The sequence below is a fragment of the Caretta caretta genome, chromosome 4 (assembly GCF_965140235.1).
Source record: "Caretta caretta isolate rCarCar2 chromosome 4, rCarCar1.hap1, whole genome shotgun sequence".
Taxonomy (NCBI): domain Eukaryota; kingdom Metazoa; phylum Chordata; order Testudines; family Cheloniidae; genus Caretta; species Caretta caretta.
In genome coordinates, this window is record NC_134209.1 from 149,754,356 (window position 1) to 149,770,193 (window position 15,838).

Consider the following 15,838-nt stretch of genomic DNA (forward strand, 5'->3'; position numbering starts at 1 on the left):
TGGGAAAGGGAAGTAATCTTTCAGCAATCCTACAACTGTAACCTCTCCAGTCTCAAGCAATTCAGCATGAACTCTTTGCACAGGGAGTCTTTTCCTGTGTGTTTATTTTTGCCAGATGGTGAACACAGATTTCAGCTGTAACTGTGTAAACTGTATGGATTCTTTGCTTGGGATGCTTTGTCCAGTGCCCCATTAGCTGTATCGACATCTCTTTGCAGTTGCAAATAAACGCAGTGATTCTGGCAGTTCACATGTTTTGTAGAGAGAACTTTAAAAGAGAGGTAGATTTTTCTTATAAAGAAAATGGTTTCCTATGTTGCTTTAGTAGATGAAACATTGCCTCCATAACATATTGAAAGAAGGAAAACAGTGCATGGAAGTAAATTCAGGACAAATCTGAGGTTTATTGTAGGCATAGCCTTGACTGTTTTGGTCAAGATGCTCATCTTACAGTGTCCTGGTGGAAAATATCTGGCATGAAAACAGAATATGAGCCCTAAAAACTTCATTATATTGTAGCTTAATACTGAGATAATAGTGAGGTACTGAGATAAGGGTGTCAATTTAAATGTGTGTGCAGTTCTTTAATATGCTGTCAAGTTTTTGAAGTGACAGCTTTAGTGAGAGTCTCGTTTAAAGAGTAAGCTTTGTTGTAGGAGATGATCACGGTACTCCTGAACTGCTCCCACCTCACTACATTTCACACTGTTCCTTTGCTCTCTGATGCATTTGATTTAAATTCCCTGTGTTGTCCTCTGTAGGGGGATGTAGATGTCCATTCTACAATGTCGGTGAGTATGACTGTGTGTTGTATGCATTCAGTATGTTCTGCTCGCAGTTCAAATATTAGAGGGTTATTTGAACCAGAAAAGGTCTGTATTCTGGGAGGGATGAAGATAAATAGAAAAGCAGCCAAAAGCTTAATGTTTCAGAGTAGACGTTTAACCCTTTCGCTGCTGCCAGAATGTACGATTTTCCCTCCATTTATTATCAGAAAGTGAATAAATAGAGTGTGTCGGAGCACAGTGAAGAAGCAGGTTTCCTGACCTACAAGGCGCTCTCGGTTCAATACGTGGAGCACTGACATAGCATCTTTTTACTATGAGAGTGAGCTGTCGCCCATAAACCTAGTCTGCCAGGATCCCTTACCTGCTTCAAAGGCTGCAGCAGCCCTTCTAGCCACGGTGGACTGGCTAGTACTTCCTCCCAAACCCATTAGCACTGCTCAGAGACCAAGGACCAAGCTTTGTCCTGAGCTGATATCCGCAGTACGACAGGCAGAGGCAGTGAGTATACTGGCACCAAGTGGCAGGGTTGCAGCAACCTTACGAAAGATGAACGCTTCCCAAATTGTTGAACTAATGATGAAGATCTCCATTTAAATGGTGCCTTTTATTCCAGTACATCATAAATAATATAGATATTATGTATATAGTGCTATTGAAATGCACTCACCTCTGGGGTATGCTTCTTGCCTGCTACGCCCTTCTCTGTAATGGGGAGAGGGGTCATTTAGCCAAATAAACTGAGGCAAATTCCTATGAAGAAAAGTACCATGGGGGTCTTTAATCTCCACTTAGCAGTCTTGGCCTTTGTTTTTAATATCTTATTTGAAAAACCCTCTCCCACGTACGCTGTAATCTACATGTTTCCCAGTATGTGTCTTCCTCGTACAGCTGACCCTGCTGGGTTTTGAACCTGTGGTTCCACAGAGTCTAGATATTCCCAGCCTGATGCTTTAGACCACTGAACCTTCCCCTCTGGTTATAACGCTGGAATATTTTCTCAACGAGTAGTGCAGGCTCTTCTTGATGTTACTATCACGCTATTTGGATTAGCGCAAAGAAAGCAAAGCTGACCTCCAGGACCTGCATTCTGGTTCAATGAATGCCTCTAATTGTTGTCATTTATGCTTGTTTTCATGTTCAGTAGAAAAACTAAGACATTTTCATGGATAGATCACAAACAAACTACATTCTAGTTACCTTCTGTTCCAATTTTTGCAAGCCATGGCACGTGTTAACAAGTGCACCTCATTATTGTAGACACAATTCTGCTCTACTCAGTTCTCTGGTGTAAGATAGTACACATTAAGCTGTAGTATTTACCCCAACTGTAAGCTTCTGCATTTAACCCATGCTCTTTATTAAAGCTGCCTGTTGGCTGTGACACTAGTAGTGACAGTTCATGATGCAGTTGGATGCACATACCCCCTTTCCTGGAAACTGAGCATAGCTATGTCTTGAGTGCCTCAGCCTTCGGACACCTTGGGGTTCCTAAGTCAACATGTAGGTCTCAAATCAAGGCCAGCTTCTGAAAAGAAATTGGTTTGTTAAAGCAATTTGAGGCTAGATTCCATCAAAGCGATGGCTCAATTCCTGATCCCAGTCGCTCATCCTTTGCATCAGCAGGGACTCTGAGTGCTGTGGCCACTGCATACTCTGCCTCTGCAGGAGAGGGGTGCCTCTCTGATGACAGCACCCTCTCCCCTCCTATGAGATTTAAAGAAGCAGTGCTGGTTATTGTCTTGTTTTTGATCCAGCCTGGGGTTATCCTCAGTGCACTTTAAGGGACAAGAAGTCCAGCTTCTGGCTTTTTAGGACTTCTACTATTCAGAAGCCAGATAATATATTTCTTCTTTAAATGTAATCCAGTGCTTAGACCGCTATGGAGTCAGCTTCCTGTGGAGGGGGGTGCATTAGTGTCATTAAGCTAAATCGGTGAATAATAATCTTTGTAAGTCCCCTGCAAAGTGTGAGGAGTGAAGGAATGCCTTCATATGGTGGGGCTGTACTAAACTGGTTTTAGTTGATTTGTTTTTAACTGCCACAGATTTTTTTCCTGTAACTCTCTAATTTTTTGTTCTGTAGGTAGTTTGAACTAATTGATTGAGCAGATCACTAATTGCAGTGTGCATTTTAAAAAATAATTTTTAAAATAAAACCTGATAGCGCAAAGTTACAGCATTTCAAAGATCCTGAAACCGGGTTTAAAGGTGGCTGTGGACAATAGTCATCCCAAATAACACGGTTTCCTCTTGCCTGTCTGGATAGACAGAAAGAAATCCTGTTTTAACCTAGGAACCAGCTAGGTTTATGCCATAGCATGGCTATAGCATGTTGGTGTGGACAGAAAAAAAGATGAAGATTAGACGTTATATGTAACTTGTCTGGGACACAAAGGCAAACATGGCTACATTTTAGTGAAGATGAGACAATGCAAAGTTTCTGAAATACCATCCATGCAGTCGTCAGTGTACTCTTTTCCATATGTCTCCCCCCTGCCTCCCCGGCTTGATTCTTCTCCTGTTCCAGTCAGTGCGAAAACTGTCATTGGGTTGAATGGGTGCAGGACCAAACCTCCCGTGAGTTTGGGCATACTGCCCCTGAAACCCAGCTGGGCCTGGGAGCAAGAGATGGAGATTGTGAACTGGAACAGGGTCACCTACCTGGTTGTGCACTGCTGGGCTGCCTCACCTGTTTTGGTTTGATGTCCATGTGTTACTGTCCTGTCCTTATAAAGGGTTTTTAGAAGAAGAATTATCCAGGGACAAGACTGACTTTTGGTTAACCTGGGGAGGGCTGGTTAACTAGAGGCTGGGTAAAAAGTTATCTTATAATTACATGGTTTCTTGTATGCTCTCAGTACTTTGAAAAGTAATTGAAGCCAAAATGCCCTGTGCCATAAAATCCTTTAAACCAGCATGTTCATATTCACCTAGATGTGACTTGTTTAGTTACATTGGCCATGTTTGGCTTTGGGTTCACTTCACAGACTGAGTAGTTTTTAAAAAAAACATGATATACTTAAAGTTTTGCAATAGAAAAACCAGGCATATGAAACTTTGAAATTAGCAATAGAAAACCCGTCTTCAGAGGTAAGGGATTCAAACATGCTTGTTGTTTCCTGCACCAGAATTCCAGTGCACAGCTTCCAAAAGCCTTAATGGGAGTTGAAGTGTTTTCCCTTTAGGCTCAAATTTAAGTGAAACAATAGACTTTGCAATTATACGCTTTTCTCTTATTTCATGCACTGGTCACATTAAATCTCATAAGACTGCCCTTGTGTATGTGAAAAGGAATGCTGATTAACACCACATCTGCTTCAAAAGCCCTCGCTATCTAGCTACATGTAGCCACAGGAGCAGCCCAATCTGCCTTAGAGGAAGGAGCAAGATCTTCAAATGTAAAAGATTTCTCTTTGGTGTTTCTGGAATCCCTTTTCACAATATTGTCGCAGAAAATGCACTAAGAGTTGTTGTTCTTTTCAACAACAATTGGAGTGATCAAATACTATAATAGCACTATAGAAATGACTGTGATTAATCATTATTTATGGAGCACTGTAAGTGTGCATAGCATCTTTAAAAGTCTATTTTTAAGAGACCTTACAGTCCAGATTAGACATAATAGAGGGCAAGCAAGGTGCTTAAATGGTTTTAGCTCGATTCTCAAACTTAGAAGGACCTTTTTCATCGTATTTTGTGAGTGGTAATAAGTGGAGTGAACCAAGCTAAAATCCGAGCCAAATACCTTCGCTACCGCACTTACCAGTGTAACTTCTACATGTTTTAAACTGTGTTTGAATTTATATACTTGTTTCTTATAAAAATGTAACATGAGTCTAAATGTTATGTGCCCGTCATATTGTTCACTGGTCCTTTATAGCCAGTTCTCCAAACCCTGCTCAGAAAGGAAATTCTGTCAAGAGGGAGTTGATGGCACATGGGATTGGAAATGGGATACTGTGCTTTTTTGCTTCTAAGTTACTAGTTTGAGTCTGGCCTCCATCAGTGACGTAAGTCAGGTCTCGGTCCCAGTCCTAATAGACTCGTGCTCATCACAAGACCATGTTGCCCACTTTCTGACAATCTCAGCAAATAGTCAGAAGTCTAAATACACAAGGAGACTGAACTAGTCACATCAACAGGGGTTACGTATGGGGAACCTTGTGCCACTTCATGTAAAGTATCTGCTGTGTGGGTGGATGCAGAACATCATTATCAAGTGCTGTCAGTATTTCACCTTTCACATAATACTTTAAGATCGTTTCCTAAAGTTGTTGCAGTTTTTTTTATAATATATTCCTGCTGGTTTGTCAGGGCAAAATGTCTGCCAGTTAAGGTAATAAAGATTACTTTTTAAAAAAAAAACACGGTTTGAGCTCTCTGAGTATACATTAGGGGAAAAAAATCCGCTTAATCAATTTTGTTTCCAATATGGCAGCTGCTTCGTATTTAATGGAAAATCTGCCTTTTTCCAATGGAAAGAATACTACTCCCAAAGCAAATATGGGACAAAATAAAAGTCACACAAGAGCAGCATGAAAATGTCATATAGTTTTCTGGTTTCAGTTTTGGAATGGTGGTCACTGATAATGGTTGGGCACTGGGGATGTTTCTATCTAAATGCAAATGTCAACATCTAGGAACAAAAAATTTAGGTCATGCTTACAGGATGCGGGACTCTCTCCTGGGAAGCAGTGACTCTGAAAAAGATTTGGGGGCCGTGCTGGATAATCAGCTGAACATGAGCTCCCAGTGCGACGCTGTGGCTGGAAGGGCGAATGCAGTCCTTGAATGCATAAACGGAAATCTTGAGCAGGAGTGGAGAGATTCTTTTACCTCTGTATTCGGCACTGGTGTGACCACTGCTGGAATCCTGTGTCCAGTTCTGGTGTCCACAATTCAAGAAGGATGTGGATAAATTGGAGAAGGTTCAGAGAAGAACCATGAGAATGATTAAAGGATTAGAACACATGCCTTATAGTGGTAAACTCAGGAGCTCAATCTATTTAGCTTAACGAAGAGAAGATTAAGGGAAGATTTTATTAGAGTTCATAAGTACCTACATGGGGAACAAAAAATTGATAATGGAATCTGGTTGAGAGAGGTCTAACATGATCTAATGGTTGGAAGATAGAGCAAAACAAATTCAGTCTAGAAATAAGGTGTATATTTTTCACAGTGAGAGTAATTAACCATTGGAACAACTTGCCACGGATCATGGTAGATTCTCCATCACTGACCATTTTTAAATCAAGACTGGATATTTTTCTAAAAGCTCTGCTCTAGGAATTATTTCAGGACAGGTCTCTGGCCTGTGTTATACAGGGTTGGACTAGATCCACAATGGTCCCTTCTGGCCATGGAATGGATGAATGGTTTGAAACAAATTAGACCCATTCAGAAAGTCTCACTCACTTAGAGAACAAGAGGGAGTCTAGTTGAACAGTGAAAGACTTAACTCTCCTAAATATTTTCCGTAGTGTAAATGGGATTGAGAAGAACTGTATATGGCCTCAGACTTTCCACATGTAAACAGACTCATGAAATGAAATCTTTTTTTATTTGAAATGCTTTTCAGTCATAGGTGACTGGAGACCCCAACTGTTGAACCTTCATGTTTCTCCAATAATTCCCTGGCACCTTCATCCAAAAATCTCAGAGCACTTGACAGACATGATGAATTTAGTCTCTTAGCTCCTTTGTGGGGCAGGGTAAGAGTCCTCTCTCTAGTATGAGTGAGCAAGATGATGCGCGTAGTGAGTCTGTGGTGGAGCCAGGAATAGAATTTCTGTCTCCTGAGTCTGAGACAGAAGCCTTATCCACAATACCTTCCTTCCTTAAGTTTTGTTTGTGTAAGAATGTAGTGCTGTGGAAAAGTGTCCTATTGACAGCTCAAGAGATAGAAATCCCTTATTTCTCCACAGTCCAGTTTACAGCATGGAGAATAGGCAATGCGAGTTTCCTTCATGCTGCCATGGCAGCGTGTCTCACCCCTATTCCAGAGGCACCACTTGAGAAGGTGAGAAGGGAGTTCCATTGCCATGGCTCACTGAGTCCTTAGCTTCTCAGCTGAGACTTGCATCAAGAGTGTCAGTCAGCACCAGTTGTGATGTGAACGCTTCCAGGTCCCATGTCTTATAGTCAGGAGAACACCACTTACCTGAGAAAATGGGCTCTGTATCTGAAATTTTAAATCCATCCTCATCTACTGAAACAATAAACTCAAGTCCCTAGTTTTATAGCTCCCAAGATATAGTCAGAGGTTCCCACCCTCATTTTGAACTTCAGACAGTATCATCTCTATGAACCCTTTAAAAACAATCAAAGATGAAGAGGAGATCTTTGTATTCTCTTCACTTCTTTGTGAAATAGGTTACAGTTTTGCACCTAGAGTACTACAAATTTCAGGGGGAAATCCTTTTTATTTCCCTCTGCTTTTCCTTCTTACCTCAGACCTTGTGGTTCTCCTGTTGTCTCCATCATCCATCCAGGAAGGATTTGGATAGACCACCCTTCTGGATCCATGTGTGTTACTCTTGGCTGTCAGATGGGTTACACTCCTGTCATCAGGACTAAGAAAGCTAATTCCACAGTAATCTCTACACCCTCTTTGTTTTGAAAAAAAATCAAGAGTCTTAGCATGTACATGTGCATTATAGGTCAGAACAGCATCCTCTGTTTAGAGAGTAGGTAATTAAGAGGAGAGATGATGGAGGTGTACCAAATAATTAATGATCTAGAGAAGACAGTTTGGGAGCTTCCTTTTACCATTTTCCCAATCCAAGAACAAAGGAACACAATTGAAAATGAAAGGTAGAAAATTCAAAACTGCTAGAGGAAATAATTTTTCTTACAGATTGTATTAATAATCTGTGGAAATTTCAGCCACTAGGTATCACTGAAGCCAAGAGTTTAGCAGGGTTCAAAAAATGGTTAGACATTTACATGAATGAGAACATCCACAATGACATTAGGTAGGATAAAAAGTATAAGGCATACAATCCCTGGTGTTTCAAGGCAATAAGACAATCGCTAAGTGACACAAATTAGGAAGAAACCGGTTATTCCAGAATTATCCACTGTGACGTTTACTGTGGATTTGTGTGCTAGACCCTATGGTATGTTCAATGACACAGCTTCTTTGGAATTAAGCAGTTGCTCTGTGTATTTGCATAGGGGTAGCCTTAATGGTTTCCAGACTCTAACTTAGTATCAAAATACTGACCTGGCTTTGCAGAGAAATATCTGTGCCTAAGCACGTACTCACATACTAATACATAATGCTTTGAAGAAACTGTTCTTTGGTCAGTCTTGTCAGCTATATTCCAAGACACTTCCCTCCTCTCCTGCCCTTCCTTTTGTTTATTTTCCCTTCAAAAAATAAAAGCCACACATTGATTTTAAGACAACACAACAAACGCAAGGGAAAAGCCTTGGATTTTGACTGCACGTCTTTTTGCTAGATCCTGCATGTGTAACACCTCATTAGCGTAGTGGTAAGTATCTCCGCCTGTAACATGGGAGACCGGGGTTCGATTACCTGATGCGGGGGGTGTGGAACTTTTGAAACATTAACTACCACTCCATCTGCGTATGCATGGATCCAAAGTCATAGAATCACAGAAATGTAGGGCTGGAAGGACCTCAAGACATCATCTAGTCCAGCCCCTTGTGCTGTGGGAGGACAAAGTAGACCATCCTTGACAGGTGTTTGTCCAACCTGTTCTTAAAAACTGCCAGTAATGGGGGTTCCACAAACCTCCTTTGAAGCCTGTTCCAGAGCTTAACTATCCTTAGAGTGAGAAAGCTTTTCCTAATAGCTAACCTAAATCGAACCTTGTGGTAGATTAAGCCCATGACGACTTGTCCTACCTTCAGTGGACATGAAGAATAATTGATCACCATCCCCTCTATAACAGCCCGTAACATTTGAAGACTATCAGATCGCGGCTCAGTCATCTTTCCTCAGACTAAACGTGCCCCTAGCTTTTTTTAACCTTTCCTCATAGGTCCAGTTTTCTAAAGCTCTTATTTTGGTCGCTTTCGTCTGGACTGTCTCTAGTTTATCCACATCTTTCCTAAAGTGTGGTTCCCAGAATTGGACACAGAACTCCAGCTGAGGCCTCACGAGTGCCGAGTCCTGAGTTCACTTTTCACAGGGGCAAACTCTCGCTGTCTCTCATTGATGAGTATCTGCAATTCATAATGGATTTGGATCCCTTTATGCCAGTGGTTCTCAAACTTTAGTACTGGTGACCCCTTTCACATAGCAAGCCTCTGAGTGTGACACCTTCCCCCCCCTTATAAATTAAAAACACTTTTTTATATATTTAACACCATTATAAATGCTGGAGGCAAAGCGGGGCTGGGGTGGAGGCTGACAGTTCCTGACCCCCACATGTAATAACCTCGCCACCCTCTGGGGGGTCCCGGCCTCCAGTTAGAGAACCCCTGCTTTATGCCTATATGAAAAAAGGCTTATGGGAAAGCAGCTGACATTGTGGAACAGTCATGGCATCTCTAAATTAGAAATCAGGTATTTCCTTCTGATCTCTTTTTTGCTCAAATCTATGGGTCAAATCCTGATAGACCCCGAGAGTGTGCAACCGTTGACTTCAGTGGTAGTTGCCTGTGCTCAGCAATTTAACTCCTGAAACAGTATCCTCTGTGATGGAACCTTGACTCTGGAAACTCATTCTCTCCCCAGGTTGGTCTGAAATAGCCTCAGATTGTTGGCCCGTGACACATTCTGCAAAGCTAGTCTATTTTCTTGAGCTCTTCTGGTTGTCTGGTTTATTTTGCTGTGTGGTGAGGATAAGCTGCTGTCTTTGCTATTTTGTGATATGGGTTGGTTGTTGAAAAGTGGCAGTTGACTGAAAACTCAGTATCTGTCAGATGACATGGTGTGGCAATGACAGAGAGAGCACAATTTCCCTTTAAAGTAGGAATAGAAAATAAGAATAGTAAGTTGGCAACTATTGACTTCTTAATGGCATACCCTCCGTCTTATAAATATCCGTGGAGGTCAGCTAGTTAAAGATGTCATGACACCCTGTGAATTTTCTTGCTTTTGCTGGACTTTAGCACAACCTTGATGAACGCAATTACACAATCCAAGGGCAGCGTTGTTCCATATATTATCGCAGACTGCTGGTTGTGGCTTGAGATGCCATCCAGACTCCAGATGAGAAGATCTTTGAATTGCACTAACGACTACATTTTTAAATCACGTTAGCCATCGCTGTGTTTCAGGGACTTTGTGGTTACTAGTATTTTTACTTAGACAGGTATGGAGAAGACATGGCAATTTCTCAGAACTGTGTTTATAAAACCATACAATAGACCAGTGGCTTCCAAACTTTGTTGGTTCACAAACCACCTTCTTTAAAAAAAAAAATAAAAAAAATCATTGTCAAGTGAAATAATGGAACTTCAAGCTCATGTACCACCAGTAATATATGGATCACGGTTTGGGAATCCCTGCTATAGACTATATAGTGAAGTCTGACTAGCAGCTGTAGGGGGGGAAAATACCTGGCCATATTAGTCAGACAAACCTATCGTAGAATGTTGCTGTAGTAGAATGCAGGTCCCAACTTTGTTTAAACATGATGATTTTCTTCTGGTAGCATGCTTTCCATTATAGAGCTAAATCCTCCTCCCCCACTCCAAGCCCAAGTACCTGAGTTCGGCACAGGGGGCATTATGCAGAGAAGTTGAGGAGCTACAAGGGATGAATTCCCCCACAAATGCACCCAAGACTGATGGTTGGTAGTAGCATCCCCATCTCTTTTGAACCAGCACTCTTTTGTCTCTGATCAAGTCTGCCATGGCCTGTCATAGGGAGAAAGGAGGTCTCTCAGGACCCAAACCAATCTTTGAAGGTGAGGATTCTATAGCACAAAGTAATAGCTTGTTAGGAGTAAGCAGGGTCTTACAGATGTTAGTGAATCCTGCGTTGTGATTGGCTCCAGGGATTTCACCGCTTTAGAAGCGGGATTATGGACTCCAGGATGATATCACTGTCAGCCAGTTTGGAGATTCCAGTTGTGCCCAGATCCCTAAATCTATTTCATGTTGTTTAAAGGTAACTGTTTGTTTATGTAGTCACCACTTCTCCTGGACTTCCGTAAATTTGGGCACCAGAATACCTATAACCTTACAATGACCGTATAATGTGATGAAACTGACAAGGTGTCCAGATTAAGTGGCAGCTATTAATCCAACAGGAGTTGCTCTGTGTTCAGAACCCTCATGATATGTAAATACTGTTCATCACTAGCTTTAATTTAATGGTTAGAAAATTTCTTCCTCTTATCCTTGGCAAATTTCAAAGCCACACAAACTTCAACCGTGTCATTTATAGCTTTGTGCCAGTCCCACTCTTCTTCCAAGTCTGTACACAACACACTGGCCTCAGTGTTCAGGCTCGTGGGATCGTTCCACATGGATCCAGTTCAAATACAGAGCTTGACACAGTCTGCAATCAGAAAGTGGCCATTAATCTTTCCATCTGATGAAGTCACACACCAGTCACCTATTCCTTTGAAACTGCAGATTGGTCATGTCTAATGCAGACACACGTCTCAACCTAGAGCACATTTCCCTCTTAAAACCAACTAACCCTCTGGACATTTTTTTCACACGGTAAACAATTTTGGGGAAAAAACATTTTCCCTTTTTAATAAAAATACCACAAAACAAACCTTCAGCCCTGTAAATGGAATTAATGTTCTAAAGCAGGAAAAATGCAGAGGTGTCTACAAGTAACTTTATAGTTGTAAATATGCTGGTGAATGGTGTGACGTAATTGACGTGGTTGCGTAGGAGGATTTATGGAGGCTTGCAGATTTCAAGATTCTGCCATTCACAGCAAGCACTGGGTCTTTTATATAAGCAAGGTGACTTTCAAGTTCAGATACTAAAAACAAAACAAAACCCTGAGATCAATAATTACAAGGCCTAATTTTTAAAATGTGCAGTTGTGCACCTAATTTGTGTATGTGATTGTATTATGTGTAGATGAGTGATTGCTTGTACAATTCAGTACTGGACACTTGTTCATGCAATTGCTTGATTTGCACTTGTAGTTGTAGTAATTATGCACACTAGGTGCACAATTTACATGCCTGACGTTTGTTTTTTAAAAAAAAATCATCCCTCTAATAGTACCGTAGTTTACTTTTACAGGTGTTTGTTTGCCTGTAGGTCACTGGTTTTTATTGAGCCCACATTGATAATGATTGAAAGTTATTTTCTGCTGAAGAAACTTTTTAGTTTAAGCCCACATCATAGGGGGTAGGTCTCCAGATAGGTTGCCCCCACTTCTAACTGGGGGGGGGGGGGCGGAAGGGCGGGAAATTTCATATGTTTGGAGGTATCTTTTCAGACCTGAGATTTATTGCTTGGTTAGTGGGAGGAAGCTTGCAGTGAAATTGATTGATAGATAAATAGAAAACTTAATTCTCCACTTCTGTCTGTTTGGGATAGTCTGTGAAGAAAAAATGCATTTCAAAGAATGAGTCCTAAGTTTTGATACATTAGGCTCTTAATATCTGTGATACTCTTCAATTCACAGATGGCAAAAGTGAAGCAAACAGCCTAAGGAGCTTACCTATTATGTGTAGCAAAACCTAGAATAGAACCAAGAGCTCCAAGCCTTGTGCTCTAACCCTTAGGCATTGGTTCATCCTTACAATGGTCCCTTCTGACCTTAGCATCTATGAATCTGTGTACAGTAGTAGACAAAAGCACCGGAGGAGGGAGTGCATAGAGGGGTGAGGAAATCAGTATTTGCTAAGAGGAAAAATGCACTATAGGGTCTTTTTTTTCAGTCCTCATATCATTCTTGTAGCTCTTTTCTCTACCATTTCCAATTTGTCAGCTAAGTCCTTTTCATGTCTCCCATCTTGCACGTGTGACGTGTTCTCTGTTCCTAGATGTATGATCTTGCATTTCACTCTATTAACACACATGTGGCTCACATGAGCCCATCTTTCCAAGTGATCCAGATCAGTCTGTACAACCGACTCACTAATCTTTGTGTCATGTAAATTGTACTAGTGATGATTTCAGTTTTTTTCCAAATAATTGATAAAGGTATTGAATAGCATTGGGCAAAGAACTGATCACTCTAATATTTCTCTGGAAACATCCTCACTGGCTAACGATGCCATATTTACAATTCCTTATTAAGATCTAATGGTTAGCCAGTTTTAAATATATGTAATATGGTCTACACTGATTTTATGTAGTGCTAATTTTTTTTTGTCAGAATATCCTGCAATATTAAGACACACATGCCTTATAGAAGTCAAAAGATATTACATCACAGTTACCTTTTAGTAACAAAATTTAAATCTCACTAAAAATATCAGCTTCATGAACTCATCTTCGCAAAATCACATTGATTGGCATTAATTATGCCAATTAATTCTTTACTGGTCGCTTCCCATGTTGACCTATCCATGATTTTGCCTGGGGTCAGCATCAGGTTCCCTGTCCAGGTCATCCCTTTTAGCCTTTTTAAATATTGGCACAATATTAGCTTTTTGCCTTTCCTCTAAAACTTCCCTAGTTTTCCAAGATTTGTTTAAAATTTGCATTAATGGTTCAGGAAGCTCCTTATCCAATTCTCTTAATATTCTTGGGTGCAAGTTATCTGGTCCTACAGGTTTAGATATGTTTAGTTTTAATAGTTGTCTACTGCTAAGCTCCCTAACCAATGCATCACTCTGCTGTGCCATGGTCTGACCAGTTCATTCAGCACCGAGATGAGTAAAGTCAGTCACAGATCTGTCTTCCATACCGTGAGAGGTGGGTTCTTGGAGCCTAACTCTGGGTATCGGAGGCAGAGGCAACTTGAAGGCGGTATCTTGATCTTTGTGCCTGCACTGTTCTTGCAATCTTCAGTGATTCAAGAATAATTGAGTGATTTTTTAAAAAAAAAAAAATTTCAAGCTGCTATCGGAAATGTAGAGGAGTATTTGGATGGAGCAGAGAGAGGCAGGAAGCTCTTGTTCAGAGAAGACTGATTTGAAGATTGTAACCACTTTTCTTGGTCCTAACCTGTTCCCCTAATCCGAGCCTTTTGGGCTGCACCTCTCTTCCTGCAAATACCAAACGGAGCTCAGACTTGTCCCCTGGACTCGGGCTTGACCACTCCCCTTTGGGGCTTGCACCAGGTTCCCTGCCTCCAGTGGCACAAAGAGAGCAGAGATTCAGCACTCCTGCCTTACCGTAGCAGTTGCTAATTGTCCAGAAAGCCCTTTTCAGTGTTGTCAATATTTACACATTACTTACAACGTTAAGGTGCATTTCACTCTGATTCTTGGAGCCCCAGCATTTGCACAGTTTGATTTGACTTTGCAGTCAGTGGCTTGCACTTTCAAAATTGCAAACTGGACAACATTAAATTAGGCTTGAATAAAGATGGGGAGTGGATGGGTCATTACACCATGTAAAGCTATTTCCCCTTGCTTATTTCCCGCCTCCCCCCACTGTTACTCACATATGCTTGTCAGCTGTTGGAAGTGAGCCATCCTGATCATCACTACAAAAGGTTTTTTTCTCCTGCTGATAATAGCTCACCTTAATTGATCACTGTCATTATAGTGTGTATGGCAACACCCATTTTTTCATGTTCTCTGTGTGTGTATATATATACACATCTTCCTACTGTATTTTCCACTGCATGCATCTGATGAAGTGGGTTCTAGCCCACGAAAGCTTATGCTCAAATAAATTTGTTAGTCTCTAAGGTGCCTCAAGTACTCCTCGTTCTTTTTGCTGATACAGACTAACACGGCTACCCCTCTGAAACTTTCAAATCTGTATCTGACTGTCTAGCCCAGGGACATAAATGCACCAGCCTCTCTTTCTTTTGGTCCTTTTTTTTTTTTAACTGCCTTTTATTTCACCATGTGATCACTCACTCTTAAAGCAAAAAATGGAAATTTAACACAAAATATTCTGTCAACGTTCTGTTAGGACAGTGACACTCAGACCTCAGTGGTTCCGGAGCCAAGGTAGCGATCAGCATTACCCAGAAGAGCCACCGTCGTGTGAATGACAGGGAAAATATTCAGTGGTTTTTATTATTCTCCCAGCAAATGAGTTAATAACTTAGTGCAAGCTGATAACTGAATTGGTTAATAACATAGTTAAAGCATCCTGATTGATTAATAACTTAGACTGGTTAATAATTAAATCATACAGTGTGTTACTATTATGTGCTGCAGAGAGACACAGGAGACCTACTAAAGAGCCACCGTCTGTGTATGTCTGTGTTAAGATCTAGAACTCAGCTGTGCAAAAATCAGGAAATTCATCATTAAAATTCCCAGAGCACTTTATACAAATACACACACACACTACATGGGCAATAACTGGCTAGGCAGCAGCGGTGCCAAAGAGGATCTGAGAGTTATAGTGAATCACAAAATGAATATGAGTTAGCAGTCTGATGCTGTTGCAGAAAGCGGCGAATGTTAATACATCCCAGAATGACAGGAGTGTCGTATGTAAGACGTGGGAAATAATTGTCCCGCACTACTCAGCACTGCTGAGGTCTCAGCTGGAGTACTGTATTGTGTTCTGGGCACCACACTTTAAGAAAGAAGTGGACAACTTGGAGAGAGTATAGAGGAGAGCAACAAAATTGGTCAGAGGTTGGGAAAAGGTAACCTAAGAGGAAAGGTTGAAAGAACAGGGCATGTTTAGTCTAGAGGAGAAAAGGCAGAGGGGGGACTTAAATCTTCAAATATGTAAAAGGTGTACCCCCACCCCCCACTGTTCCTCAGACGTTCTTGTCAACTGCTGGAAATGGCCCACCTTGATTATCACTACAAAAGTTTCCCTTCCTCACTCCCTGCCCACCGCTCTCCTGCTGGTATTAGCTCATCTTAAGTGATCACTCTCCTTACAGTGTGTATGGTAACACCCATTGTTTCACGTTCTCTGTGTATATAAATCTCCCCACTGTATTTTCCACTGAATGCATCTGATGAAGTGAGCTGTAGCTCACGAAAGCTTATGCTCAAATAAATTTGT

The 15,838-nt window shown here is 41.1% G+C and overlaps 1 protein-coding gene across 7 annotated transcripts in view; it reads left to right on the top strand.

Annotated features, from left to right (window-relative positions):
• The window catches only part of EXOC6B (exocyst complex component 6B), a 456,321-nt gene that overhangs the window by 298,379 nt on the left and 142,104 nt on the right, over window positions 1-15,838 (top strand). For 4 of the 7 annotated variants that reach the window (XM_075128155.1, XM_075128156.1, XM_075128159.1 and 1 more), the window contains exon 19: window positions 762-791. The exons of the other annotated variants lie outside the window; for them this stretch is intronic. In XM_075128155.1, the coding sequence (XP_074984256.1) occupies window positions 762-791 (30 nt within the window). The remainder of the gene's footprint in view (window positions 1-761; window positions 792-15,838) is intronic. 7 annotated transcript variants of the gene reach the window in all.